The 14,284-nt window shown below is 51.0% G+C and overlaps 2 protein-coding genes across 4 annotated transcripts in view; one reads left to right on the top strand and one right to left on the bottom strand.

Annotated features, from left to right (window-relative positions):
• Positions 1–14,284, top strand: part of app (Palmitoyltransferase app) — a 66,166-nt gene that overhangs the window by 29,036 nt on the left and 22,846 nt on the right. For all 3 annotated transcript variants that reach the window (XM_015187292.2, XM_015187291.2, XM_033381720.1), the window contains exon 3: positions 2,465–2,494. The gene's annotated coding sequence lies outside the window, so the exon portion shown is untranslated. The remainder of the gene's footprint in view (positions 1–2,464; positions 2,495–14,284) is intronic.
• Positions 6,640–7,495, bottom strand: LOC6900445 (dnaJ protein ERDJ2-like). Its single transcript, XM_002134802.3, has 2 exons — positions 7,341–7,495; positions 6,640–7,287 (listed from the first exon to the last, which is right to left on the bottom strand). Exon 2 carries the CDS (start codon positions 7,277–7,279, stop codon positions 6,689–6,691), a length of 591 nt encoding a protein of 196 aa, XP_002134838.3. The 5' UTR covers positions 7,280–7,287; positions 7,341–7,495; the 3' UTR covers positions 6,640–6,688.

Raw genomic sequence — 14,284 nt, 5'->3', positions numbered from 1 at the left:
AGCCAATGAAAATATAATCACATTTATGCAGTTTTTATGTGCCAGCAATGTAAATATTTTCGCTGTAAACATGTGCGGAGAGTGAGTGAGTGAGTGAGTGAGTGAATGAGTGAGTGAATGAATGAATGGCGACGGCTGAATGGCTGGCACACTGTGGGGCAGTGGGGCTTGTGGGGCTGTGGGGCTGGTGGGGTGGCGGCTTATGACTGCTGCCCGTCACCGACAGGCCGTCGGGCATGGATGAGGATGAACCATGACGTTGCACAAATAAAAGATACAGACAAACAAATACAGCATTCAGGACACACAGGACACACAGGACATACAGCACACAGTACGGGGACACATGGCATAATGTCTGGGCAGCGTGCGGCAAGAGTTCGGTCTGCTGTTGTCCTTTCCTGCTGCAGAGCCGAGTCCCCCCCTCTCCTCTCTTTGGCTGTGCTCGAAATTCGATTCCATTTCGGGTTCATTGAATTTGCTGTGATTTCTTGTTTTTGCATTAATAGAGCCTGGCGGGAAAACGGATCCAAGTGAGAATTCAATAGCTCGAAATATCACCATAAGACCATAAGATACCCCGTACTTTAACCCAAACTATTTAAGGAATTTAAGGAGAATACCAGCGAGTATTTTAATATAACGATTCTGTTGAAAATATTAATATCTGATTGAGATTTTCGACTTTCGATGAATTTTTTTTTTTATTATAGTTAGGATTGTATTTTTGATTATGAAATAATATCAGTGATATAAATTATGTTGATTGCTGTTACTGTTGGAAAAGGTCAAGGTCGAAGAATTTGGTTCAATTATCTGACCAGGTTTTCTAGGGTAAAGATCCTCTTAAATCATCCTGTTGGGTCAGTTTTCGATAGATTGCTTAAAAATATGGGTATATGGCTATACAAATTGAACAAAAATCTAGTCTAATCAATGAATACAATACAATGACAATAAATAAAATATATTTGCAAAGATATTGGTGTTAATTCTTATACATATGTAGTCTCAGGAGCATTGCCTTGTCAGAGGCACAGGGACAGGGAGCTCGTCTTCTTGCGTTTTTGTTGTGCGTTTGTGTATTTCTTGTTGTACCAGCCTCTCTTAGCTCTCAGCATCATCCAATGCCCACATTCCTCAGTTCCCTTTCGATCTTCCTCTCTTTATCACTCAATGACAACAACATCAGCGCGCCACACTGCGCTGAGACGAGGAGTTCTCGCTCTCAGGCTCCGCTCTTAAGCCTCGCTCCCAAGCATCGCTCTCAAGCCTCGTGCCCAAGCCTCGTGCCCAAGCCTCGTGCCCAAGCCTCGTGCCCAAGCCTCGTGCCCAAGCCTCGTGCCCAAGCCTCGTGCCCAAGCCTCGTGCCCAAGCCTCGTGCCCAAGCCTCGTGCCCAAGCCTCGTGCCCAAGCCTCGCTCCCAAGCCTCGCGCCCATGCCTCGCTCTTAGAAGCAGAAAATGCGAATTGAAGGAATAATAGACAACTCCACTGCATAGTTTCTGTCCCTCTTTATTGTTCTTCTTTCTTTTCCACCGACACACGAAGGCTACGGCACCTTCCTTGCCAGATCTCTGCCAGTTTTTTTTTCTTTCGGTGCAATGCTAAATGCGTAGATCGCAAACGAAGATAACGCAGTCCATGCGACGCTTGCGGTGTGCGGAGTGAGTGAGAGGGAAGCAAAGCTAAATTCGAGCGTGTGTGTGGGTGTGTGCAGAAATAGAATGAAGCGATAAGAAACGAGTGAACGGAGCTGCTGGCAGAGTCGATCTGTCTGCTACCTGCTGCCCTGCCGAGCCCATGTACCCATACACTCGTACGAGTGCGGGGCATGATGCGAAAATTGAAGCGTGAAATTTATGAAATCCAAATAAACGTACATATGTACATATATATTTATATATGGAGATGTGTATGCGTATTGTGCATGTGTGGGAGTGGGAGTGCCAGTGTGTGGTGATGTGTCCGTTTACAGGATGCGCATAAATGTATTTTTGATTTAATTGCATTTTCTGCTTGAATTACCATCGACACTCATTCGCCGACGCGACGTCCTTCGATTGCCGTCACCCTAGCGATTACGTAATTTAATAGTTTTTTTTTCTGTTTGTTTGTCCATGGGAAAATAATTGGTTTTTAGGATACTACGAATAGTATTGCTCCGTAGCTGTTGCATTATTAATGTCGGTGAAGAGCGCACCGTTTCCGGGCATGTCCTGGGCCACGGAATTAATAGCATAACATTTGGGCGGAAACGCGCACGGAATTCTTTGTGAAAATACACACACACACACATACATTTCCATGATAAATGATATGCAATACATACATATGTATATACATATGTAGTAGTAGTAGTAGAATCCTCGCATGTTGACGTCACGTTCCGATCATTAATTATTTGGAAACTCATTTTATCTCTCTCTCACTCTCTCTCTCTCTCTTTTTGTCTCTATTTTCAGTTCAGCGAGCAGACCGCGAGCGGACACAAGGTAAACCATATCCCCATTTGTATTTATGGCGGCTGTCAGACGTGTCGAATGGCGACAAGCCCCAAGCCCGAAGCCCCAAGCTCCAACCGTAGCCGAGACACACGTCACACACGGAGTGGGGGATCTAATCTGCCCCCCCCCCCCCGCCTGGGCGGGACCGATTAGTCGAAAGGGAGCTGCGGGAGAGCTGACTTGTGTCGCCTGACCCCTGACCTCAGCCAACTGTAAGCCACTGGCAAAGTATAACTTTAGCCCGAAAACTGACAACCGCAACGACCAAAAGTGTCGTAAATCCATAAATCCATAACCAAGCGTCAACATCCACAGCAAACAGCAAACATTCTGTTGGACGACCCTCGACATGTGACATGGGGCAAGGGGGGTGGAGGGGGGGAGTGGCTTTTGGAGTGTCGGGAGGCTTTGGCGGCCAATGAACTAAATAACCCCCCACCCCCCTCCCCCCTCCCCCCTCCCCCCGGATCCTGGGCTCCTCTCGTGTCAACCGCAGTCGCAGAAGCGGAGCATATTGACGATGACACTCGAATCTCGTCCCGCGTCTGATAAAATGAAGTATTTTCCCTCCGCAGTTGCCACGCGTGTGTGTGGGGGGTGGGGGGAAAAACAAAACACTTTTCTGTAAAACAAAAACAACGGGCGAAAGGGACTTACAACGACAACAATATTGTTTGTGTCGGGCGAAGTTTATCGACAAGTTGTCCTCGTCCTCCTCCTCGTCGTCGTCGCTGAAAACAAAAACAAAAACAAAAAAAAGGGAGGAAAATCTCCCGCTGAAAACTCGGCATAGGAAAAACAATGGGAGCATAAATTAAAGCCCATCCTCGTTGCCCATCCGTGGGCCCATAAAAAATCATAAAAATATATATTAAATTTATACGTACTTACACATAAGATCGCCATGAATTCATAAATTTGCTCGCCGAGCAGCCGCCACCGTAGAGCCACAGACGGAGTCGAAGGCAGACCCGGAGCCGTGGCCACAACCACAGCATAACAACGGCATTGACAGTTAAATGAATGACTCTGGAAGGGAGGCGACTCCTGCTAGAGTCCTTCTAGAGTCCTGCTAGAGTCCTGTGGCTGGTGGCTGGTGGCTCTGCCCCTCGTTTGGTTTTCCTACGTTTTGTTTACTTGCGTTTAATTTATGCAAATCTGTTAAAGTTTTGCCGTCATCGGAAAAGTTGCCGCTGTCAGTGAAACGTTGCATAGTTTTATGCTGCCCCTCAAGGGCGGGGGGCAGGCAGGCGATAGTTTCTACAGGGTATGCGGATAGCTGCCATCCGAATCTTGTTTGGGCTTCCACTTCGTGTAGTTTTGTGGCCCTGTCGCTAATATAATAAATGAAATGGGATTCCCGGACCCGCAATCTATGCATATATAAGTGCGTACAATAGTTTTACCGTTGTTATAGTCTCTGACATCGGGTCCGGGTCCCTGCCTCCGCCTCCGCCTCTGCCTCTGCCTCTGGTGCTCTCCGCTTCTTGGGGCAGTTTTGTGTAATGTTTTTATGCTGTTTTTGAGCTTTGTCGGAGTTCTGTTGAATGGCTTCATATTTATGCAAAGTTATGCGGCTTAACGGCATAAGTCGCTGGAAGCTGGAAGCTGGATCGTCCTTCTCGTCCTGGATGGAGGACGGACAGATCCAGGCGGAACAGGATATCGTTGAGGCTGTAATCAATGCATGGGCCAAGGGTTGAAGTTGAAGTTGGGTCTGCATACTCTCAAATGAAGCTCTGACACGCCCCCATGTGGGCGGCGGCAGGCAGGATGACAAACGGTTCTCCGCCCGCCGCCCGCCGCCCCCCGAAATGTGGGCCTGCACCACACTGCGTATACGCAACAAAGGAGCAGCCACACAGCCCGCAGCCAGTCCAAAAGGGAGAGCGAGAGAGAGAGCGAGCGAGCGAGAGGGAGGACCATCTGCCACTTTGGCTAATTCCAAATTATATTAAAAACTTTGGGCAGGACTCTGAAGCCTTTTCTTCTCCTTTGCCGCTTGCATTTTCATTATGCGGCGGCCCACAAAGAGGCAGAAGCAGCGCGGTCCTGGCCAAAAGGATGAATATGAAAGACTGCTTACAAGCACTGCCATGAATGGTTGGATGCCCTCCAACTATTGTCCGCGGGCTGCCTGCCGCTTGTTGCTCCACAGCCACTGCCCCGCCCTGCCGTGCCCCCATTTATGAGGGCGTGCCCCGTGCTGTAATCCTCGGCCTAGCTTGCAACGAACTTCATTTTGTCGAAGGGCGGAGGGAGGCGGGAGGCGGGCAGGCAGGACTCGCATTGATTTTACCTCCACCTCCGCCGCCGCCTCCGCCGCCGCCCCGAGGCAGGACCCTCTTGAGTGACCTCTTAAATTCGTTTAATTTTAGTTAGGTCGAGGCTTAGGCCCGACAGGTCTGCCGCTGCCGCTGCTCCGGAATTAATGGCCTAAATGGGGGGCCTGAAGTGCGCTCTAAATTTGGTCTCCTTTTTCCATCCGTTGTCCTGTCCATCGCATATTTTCCTTAATGAGTTTTGTGCCCTGCCGCTCTCGTATCAAGTGCTCTCCAGATGTAATTATGCGATTCCTGCCCTTGCCACGCGCCCCTGCGCCGTGCCCCTCGAATGTCATCCATCTTTTTATGGACATTTATTTAATAAACTCCTCGCAAGGCCGTTCTCGGGCGCCATAAAAAATGCAATTAAATACTTTCGGCTATTAAAGTGCTGCGAAAATATTCACCATTCACCATTCACCGCCCCCGAAATGAGGCGCATGCAACATGCAGCGACCCCTGCATATGGGGCGGCGGTGGGGCGGGGCTGGGGTGGTGCGGCAGTGGGGCGCTGGTGTGACCTAATAAAACGAAAGAGAAAGCGAAAAGCCTGAAACGCTGATAGCCGCCGGAAGGGAAATTGGAGTGGCAATGGGAGACGATGGGTTTGACCCTGCCACTGGCGGTGGGTGGGGGGAAGTGGGGGAGGGGCAGCGGAAAGGAAAGGCAAGCGGAAACGTTGGGGCATCGCACACTTATGAGATATTAAGTTGAAAACTTTTGCCTGCCTGTCTGCCACTCGTTCCATTCTGCCGCTGCCACCGCCACTGCCCCTGCCACTGCCCCACTGCTGCAAGCTCAAGTTAAATTGAGCAAAATAATGCGGTCAATTTATAACGAGAGAGATAGAGAGGGCTACACACGAGGCATGCAACACCCCCCCCAGCACAATCCGCAATCCACAGCCGACAGCCCACAGCCCACAGCCCCACAGCCCCACAGCCGACCGTGTTGGGGGCAGCTTAAACAAAAGGAAGTGCCCTGGCTGCCACTTTGTCAGTTTTACTTGTTGTTTGGCCAAGAGGAAGAAGGGGCACCCACCGAGCGAGAGCGAGGAGCCGACTCTCGGTTCCGACTGGCTTGCTGGCGGATGCACGGACATTGTCCTGCCTGCCTGCTCCTGCCTGCTGCCTGCTGGTGTCATTTGGCTGTCGCTTTGGTGGCACGCAAGTTTGCAAAATTATGGCATCGAGGCAGCCCGTCGGTCCAGCCCGTCCAGCCTGTCCGCCCTCCAATCTTCCAATTTATAAGGTTAAAGCCTCCCCCCCCCCCCCCCCGCACCACCCCTATCGCCGAAATATTCGTGGGAACTGCCACGTGGGGCTACGTGACTGCTGTGCAGGCGACTGCTGCTATTGAAAACGAAAGTGCAAGTGACTTTCTCTGCTTTCTCCGCTTTCTCTGCGGCAAATGACCCAATTTATGAACCGCATTCCGGTCAACGAGCCAAAGGCACACGGACTCGTGCGCCAGGACACTGGCTTATGGCTTATGTGCGGCGGAAGTCCCTCCGCCCTCCGCCTTCCGCCCTCCGCCTTCCGCCCTCCCCTCCGGACACCGACACGGACACGGACACGTATCCGTATCCGTACACGAACTCGGATTAATTTTGCTTAGTGACATTCGGTTTTCACTTTTTAATGAGTTGCCCCGAGGATTGCCGCCGCTGCCCCTCTGCTCCCGGGAGCTCCCGGGAAATTGGTGGCAAATTAGAGGGAAATTCGATTGGCAATTTGCCCCCCCCCTAGAAAGTGGGTCATGGAAGGGTCTGCCGAACGCCGTCAAAGGAGTCAAAGGAGCCAAACGAGCTCGTTCGGGAGCAGGCAAATGCAAATGGGGGAAACTTTAATTAACAGATTCAAGTCCTGCCGAATTTGGTCCTCAGCCACTGGCCAAAGGACTGCACGCTCTGTGTGACCCAATTGTAGAAGCGTCCCAGTGCCTCCGGCCGATCAGCGCCCAGGGCGTCAGAGCCGTCCGGATGGCCAAACAGTCGGTAGTTCTCCTTGGCCGGGCTCTTGATGAGGGCACGGTAGGCGGTGCTCAGCAGAATGAACTGCGCCTCGTCGCCCGTGCCGCGGACGTCCGGATGCAGGACCTTGGAGAGCTCGCGGTAGGCCTTCCTGATCTCCGCCTGCGAGCAGGACGACGGCACCTGCAGGATCTTGTGGGGATTGAACGCATTGCCGGAGCGTGTGCGGCCGATCAGGCCCACGCCCACGATGGTCACCATGGTCCAGGCCACGACAACGAAGAGCACCAGGGCACACGATCCGAGGACATTCCAGGCCGCGCTCCTGGCCGCCAGGGCCTTCCGGGCGGGCCTTCCTGAGGCGTTGCGCGACCAACAGCCGAGCGTCGTGAACGTCAGTACGAAGACCATGGCCAACAGGACCAGCAGCAGGGACGAACCGAAGTTCTCCTCGGAAGCGAACTCTTTCCCAGACATGGGTCTTCCTGGAGGACAAACACGGGTATTTTGCGATCGACTATCCACACATTTCACTTACGTTTCGGCTTTAGAGAGTGCACGGGGAATATATGTGTGTGATTAACACGGCGAAAATACAAAATACATTTACTACGAGATTTTCCGCCTTGTATCTGACTGAGGCTGACACTTATACTGATGCCGATGGGATTGTTTCGCTGAGACTGGCGTTTGGAATGCATTCCCAACGCCTACTTCCTTTTTTGCCTTCGAAATTGGGAGAAATTTCCAGACAATCGGATCAGACATTCTCCAAAGGGACCTCCCCGGTGCATCCCCTTCCATAAGAGCTACATCCTAGAGGCCCTGAAACTATCTTAAGTCCAGGATCTACACTCAAAGTAAGGCCAAAGCTTAATTGGTCAGGGGTTGTATGGAATATATGGCTGTGCTGCACGCCCTAGGGTACAGGGGGATCCCTGTACACTCTACCCTCCCCGTGAGGGCGCCTGGCAAGAGGTAAGAGGCTGCTAATGGTAGTCGGGCGGTTAGATCTGTATCTATGAAAGGCTACGGTCTTCGAATCATTGCATTTTCACGAAACATCGATATCTTTTTCGGCTTCCAAGCTCTCTATCGCTTGGGGCGTATGGAAGGGAATGTGTCCTTTCGCTTATGGGAAATTCGTTCAATTTGTGCAGCGATTAAGGGTCGATGGACGTGTCAGAGGGGTGGAGAAAGTGTTATTCCACAAGAGCATGTAAATAGGCATCCTTTGGGCCTACAAATAGCAGAGTTTCAGCCGCCTTACGCGTCCTCGTATAAGTTTTGCACTCTTCTTCGGGGGGGTTACTCCTCCTTCCTGCCCCTCCCCTATCGAAGGAGGCGAGATGTCGATGCAGATTGTTCTCTGAGGGGGGAGACGCCGGGGGCCAATGCAAAGCAAATCACTCGAAAGAGCAGGCAAGGACGGGGGCGAGGAGGGGGGGCGTGGTGGCGTAACTCTGCTGGGAACACATTGTGCAGCTCTCAAATTAATTACGCATGAAATTGCAATTAATTGGTTTAAGAAGTTGGCCAGAAGTTTATCTTTAAGTTTTTCCCTGGCTGGCGCCCCCGAAGCAAAGAGTTAAGTGCTTCGGATAAACAAAAAGCCCCTGCACCGAAAGTTGGGGCAGGCAAAAAACAAGAGGTGGAAGGGGGGTGGAGCGTAAGCAGATAACCAGGAAAAGCTGCCTGGGCACAGAGGAGGACGAGGCGGAGAGGCGGAGATCCCTATGAAAGTAAAAACATCAACAAGGATGAAAAACAAAGAGCAAGCGAGAAGGCCAGAGGTCGTCGATGGGTGGCGGGCGGTGGCGGGGGAGTAGTTGAGGGACAGACAAAACAATGGTGCAGGCAACGCGGCAATAAAAATGGCGCACAAGTTCAGTGGATGCTACCGGGGTCTTCGAGAGGATTCATGGCTGCTGGCTGCTGCCTCACGTGAGTCCGAGTGGAGGGCCGCCTGAAATGTTTATTTGGGTCTGTCCGTATGTGTGTGCTGGTGTGTGTTTGTGCTGGTGTGTGTGTGCGTTGTAGGCCATGCTGCACGGCCCAAACAACAGCAGGAAAAACAACAGCTGCTGATGCTGCTGCTGATGCTGCAGCTAGAACGACTCTGTCACAGTAACCTAGATATCTCCAACAAAATTTCCACCCAAAATGTGCCACTTTCGCTTTGACCCAGAGCCAGTGCCAGTGCCAGTGCCAGTGCCAGTGCCGTTGCTGGAGCTGTAGCTGGAGCTGGAGCCGCAGCCGGAGTCGGAGTGGGACAGCGGCGAGGCTGCTGCAGCGCAACGCCCTGCGCTGTTTGAGGGTCAATGTGGCTGTGGCTGTGGCAGTGGCAGTGGCAGGAGGAGGAGGAGGAGTGACCATCGTGTGTGTGTGTGTGTGTGTATAAGCCATATAAGAAATCATGCTTGAAATATTGCACTCGTATGTTGCGGTTAAAGTGCAGGCAGCCGTAGAGACGTAGAGACGTAGAGCCTTCGAGCCCTACGGACGGCAGAGGCCGTGCAACCAAATTGCAACCATGCGTCACACACACACAGCGACAATAATGTGTGCATGTGTGCATGTGTGTGTGTCAATGTGTAAAACATGCAACGCTGTCTTGTCTGGAACTTGCCCCTGTTTGTGCCCCTCCCCTGGGAGCAGGGCCTGCCGCCTGCTGACAAATGGTTTGATTTTAAGCTCAAGTCAACACACACGAACGGAGGGACGGAGGGAGGGACAGAAGGACGGACGGAGTGCTTTAAACATTCGGCCCCACCTTGGGGAAATTTTTCAAATGACAGCAATTTATTTAGACGTCCTGTGTGCCTGTGTGGTGTGTCCGTGTGTGTGTGTGTTTATGGCAGTGGTTTGTGGCCAGAAAGGATTGGGCCAACGACCAATGCCAAACATTTAACTTTGGCCCAATTTGCGCACAATTTTCCAACGAAATTTCGATGTCAAAGGCGCGTGTTTATGCATAAACAGCCGCCGTCCTGAAGAGCGAGCCGGCAACGTGCCCTTTGAACCCGCCACCGATTTTGGGGGGCGCCCGAATCCGAATTAATTATGCAAAATGTGACCTAATCCAACAAAGAGACTGCTTAGAGAGGGGTCCCTCCCCCCCCCCTAGTATTTAGGGCCTGACCTAACCTTTTCTGATGATGGCCTTATAAACGTGCTAAAAATAAACAAACGCCCAGCCTGCCCTGCCCTGCCCTGCCCTGCCCTTCTCTCTGGGTCGCCCTTTGCGTGTTTTTCAACATTTCGCCAAAGCCTCGACTCGCGGACTCCTTGACGTGTAAATATTTCATGTCCTTTGGGGCGGGGGTTGGGGGTTGGGATGGCTTATCGCCCAGCGCTTGATGGGGCTTTTGGCAATTACCGAAGCTTCGACTTTTGGCCCTAAAATGTATTAATCTAATGATTTGATGACATCTACAGGGGGCGTGGGGGGAGGAAGGTGAGGGGAGGGAGGGGAAATTCTTCTAGTTTACAAAGAAAATTACGGGCTTGTTCTTTTTGGGTTTTCGCCCCAAGCTAAAGGGTACTTTAATGTATAATTTAAGTACTTAAGGGAGTACCCCTACTGTTGCTGTTGCTGTCTCTGTTACGGTCTCTGTCTCTTTCACTGTCTCTGCTACGGCTCTGTTACTGTCTCTGTTACTGCCTCTGTTACGGTGTGTATTACTGCCTCTCTCTCTGTCTCTGTCACTGTCTCTGCTACGGCCTCTGTTACTGTTACTGTCTCTGTCACTGTCTCTGTCTCTTTCACTGTCTCTGCTACGGCCTTTTTTACTGTTACTGTCTCTGTTACGGTCTCTGTTACTGTTACTCTTACTGGCTTAGTGTCTGTTACTGTCACTGTCTCTGTTAATGTCTCTGTTGCTTTTGCTGACTCTGTTACTGCCTCTGTTACGGTGTCTATTACTGCCTCTGTTAATGGAGGTTAGAAATCAATTTTGGGTGCATTTTGTGAATAGATCTTAAAGTAGAACCGCAACGAAGCTAGCACCTCCAAAATATTTCTGTACATCTACGTATTTTAGGCCACTTTTGTGAAACATCTTAGAATGCTAAGAATGGGCAAAAGATTCGATGCAAAAGATTCCCTTTTTTCTGTGGCCCAAAAGCAGGAGTCGCCTTCCATATTTAAAGCTAATTATTCCATATCAAGTATCAAATCTATGAACCCAAAATTGAAGCAAAGAAGTGACTGCAAAATTGTGGTTCCCCCTTGGCCCTTGGCCGGCTCCCTTACCTTTTTGGCACATTTTTTCTTTGCTTTTAAAAGTTCTTGCCTCCTTTTGCTGGCCCGTCTCCAAGCACGTCTTCAAATGGTATTCAAATTATGGCCATAATTAATTGAAAATCAATAAAATTATTAAACAATTTTCAGATTGAATGAAATTTTGTATTTGAGACGCCAAAAGTTGTCTCGAGTTTGACATCAATTTCCAGAGGGTAAGGGGCACACTTTTATGGCTCAGTGTCAGCTCTTGGAGTGCCTCTTTGGTGAAGGGTCACAGCCGGTCGGGGATCGGCGTCTGTGAGTGTCTCTGGGGTGTGGAAGCCCTGCCAACTCGCTGGATCAATCCTCAATCGTCGCGACGCCACCGCAAACTGGCCAACAAAAAAGCAGGGGCAAAGTCGGGGTCACCAATGGCAGTGACACTCGGACTCCGGGCTGCTCCTCAAACCGCATTGTGTGAACAAACGGAATCCCCATGTATCTGTATCTGTATCTGGTCTGTGTCTGCCAGTGGCCAGTGGCCGGTGGCCACTCTTTGCACTGCGCCCACATCATTCGCTTTGCCTGCGACTGCGACTGGCGTGGGGTTCTCGTCATTCCTGGGCACACAAATGAGTCAACAGATTGTGGCCACCGACATTTGCAGTGGGTTCTCCTCGTGGTGGCAGGGTGGCTGGGCGGGTGGTGGGTGGAGCCGCGACTCCTGATTGGCTTGCAGCGGGACGAGGGACGAGACCCGGCGACGCCTTGGAGTATGCAACACAACGCGTTTGGCAGGACTCCAAGCGGGAGGGAGGCTGGTGCAGTCGAGCGGAATTTATTGTGTTTGTTGTGCGAAATTAAATAAAAATTGAATTATGTTTATATCCGTGACTGTAGTCCTCGCTGTTATTGTTGGTCCCACAATAACAACGCGCTTTGTGTGCCCAGACGGAGGGAGGGGCGGAGAGGGGCCACCGCGCGAGAGTGTGCCATGATCTCTGTCTCGGACCGGCCCTGCCCCTGCCCCCCATTCTGTTTTTCATTTTGCATAATAAATTGCATTTTCCATGCCACTGGGTCGCTCCGTCGAGGGGTAGGGGTAGCGGTAGGGGTAGGGGTAGGGGTAGGGGGAGGGGTGTCTCCTCTTTGCTCTGTTTGTTTGTCTGAGTGTCGCCCACTCTGGCGGTGGAGTCTCCTATCTGTTTGCCGTGTGCCCTGCTCTTTTTTGCACCCTCGGCGCGGTCTGCGGTCTTGCATTAATCTCATTTCATTGCTAACCTTTTCTGGTGGCGCCAGTGCCAGGAGGGGGGTGGTGTGTGGTGGGGTGGTGGGGGAGGTGCTGCCAGGGAACAGATGTTTCCGCTTGCACGCGCTAAATCAATTTGCTGTTTAAGCTCTGCCTGCCACCGGCTGTCGTGGCGCACCTTTTTGGCTTTTCGCATCAGCGTCAGTCGAAGGGAAAATGGCTGCCTATTCCTAGTCCTTGATCCTCCCTGTCCACCCCCTGGCCCCCACTGGCCCACTCGCACAGCTTCCCCGTCGTTTTTTACGTGCATGCTGCCGTTAAGTGATTTTCATGAGTTTAACGAAGTGGTTTTTCCCCTTGCCCCACCCGCCCTCCGCGCGCCCCCCCCCCAAAAGCAGATCCCGCACAAAGCAATGGAAACCCACAAATACCAACAAACAGCAAACAACAACAACAACGAGAAGAAGAAGGAAAAATAAGAGTACGAGTTTTTCTTTTCCTTTGACTCATCTGTGCACAGAGGAAAAAACCCAAAAAAAACCGAAAAAAACCCAGAGTCAGTTCTTTTTCCTCATTTTCCTCCGCCCCCCACTGCCCCACGCCAGACTCTTCCTTTACCCTTTCTCTGGGGGTATGCCCAGTATCTCGGGGAAATGTACTTACACATCTATCTGCATCTATGCATAAATAAAATGTGGATAAGCAGGTGGAAATCCATCTCCAGCTCCATTTTATTTTTTATATTTCATCCTCTATAAAAGCGAAAAAAGATGCAGTATTCAAAGGAATAAAGGAATTGAGTGCCTGTCAAGTGGGTTGCGATTTGCATCTGCAGGGGAGATACACATACATATGTTTGAAAGGGGAATCGCAGGATGGAATGGTCCTTAGAATGAAATCTCACTCGCCCAGAGAGAGAGAGGGAGCTCTATTCGACCATCCAAGGCTTATATCTGAGTACTGTGGTACTTTCCCTTTGGGAGGTGGGCCTTTGAGAGTGTTGGAATGGCCCAAAGTCTAATTTACAAGCAAGAGATACATTTATTTCCATACTGGAGAGAGGTCTGTATCTAGATACTCCTCCCATTATTTTTCCCACAACAAAATACATGCCGTGTGCCTGATCCTCTGCGCGAGTCTATAGGGTATGCCACTAGTCGAGCCTCCCAGCCGTGCAGCCGGAAACAATAGATTTTTGAGTGTTGCCACTTTGTTGTACAATTTTATTGCGCGAATTTCGCGCAAAAAGCGAGTCGAGCAGCCCCAAACGAATGGAGAAAGAGTTGGCCCTTTTTTTTCCAGCTGTGTCCCTGCCACATGCCACACGGGTTGGGGGCAGGGCAGTGCAGGGCCGGGGAGGGGAGGGATTCTGCGAACTGTTTGATGCCCCGCACATTTGAGCAATTTCAGCGCTACGTTGTGTTTGTTTATGCCGTGGATATGGATCTCTCTGTGTCTGTGTGTGTCTGTGTGTGCGGCGCGTGTCAAAATTGGTTAAACGTGAGTGGCTTTCACTTGCCACTCGACAGCTGCCTGGCCCTCAGCAGAGGAGGAGCACCAGCTTTCAGAGGAGGTCATAGGAGGTTGGCCCGCTGTCCGTTTAGGCAAATTAGCTGGCCCTGGCGCTGGGTCATAAATCAACAACCTGACTCCTGACTCCTGACTCCTGACTCCTGACGGGCTCGCTCACGGGCTCAATCAGGCAAATGGCAACACAAATCGGGAGCTCGTTTATTTTAAGCAACGTCTAATTTCCCGCCACTCCTGCCACTCCGCCGTGAGTTATGGCCTTGGAAATCGGCAAGGAAAAGTCGAAGATCCACGTGCAAAAGCCGGGCAATCATCGTTGCGGGAAAACATAATTACTTGAGATTGGGTAAATGCTGGTCCCGCCCTCTCTCTAAGCATTACTTTTGGGGACTATCCTGGCAGATGCGGCAGATGCCAACCGCAAAATGCAGATGTTTCTGATGTTGAAGCCGGAAAACAAAAGCTGTCAACAACAAGT

This window comes from Drosophila pseudoobscura, chromosome X, assembly GCF_009870125.1.
Source record: "Drosophila pseudoobscura strain MV-25-SWS-2005 chromosome X, UCI_Dpse_MV25, whole genome shotgun sequence".
Classification (NCBI taxonomy): domain Eukaryota; kingdom Metazoa; phylum Arthropoda; class Insecta; order Diptera; family Drosophilidae; genus Drosophila; species Drosophila pseudoobscura.
This window is presented reverse-complemented; position numbering and strand designations above follow the sequence as displayed.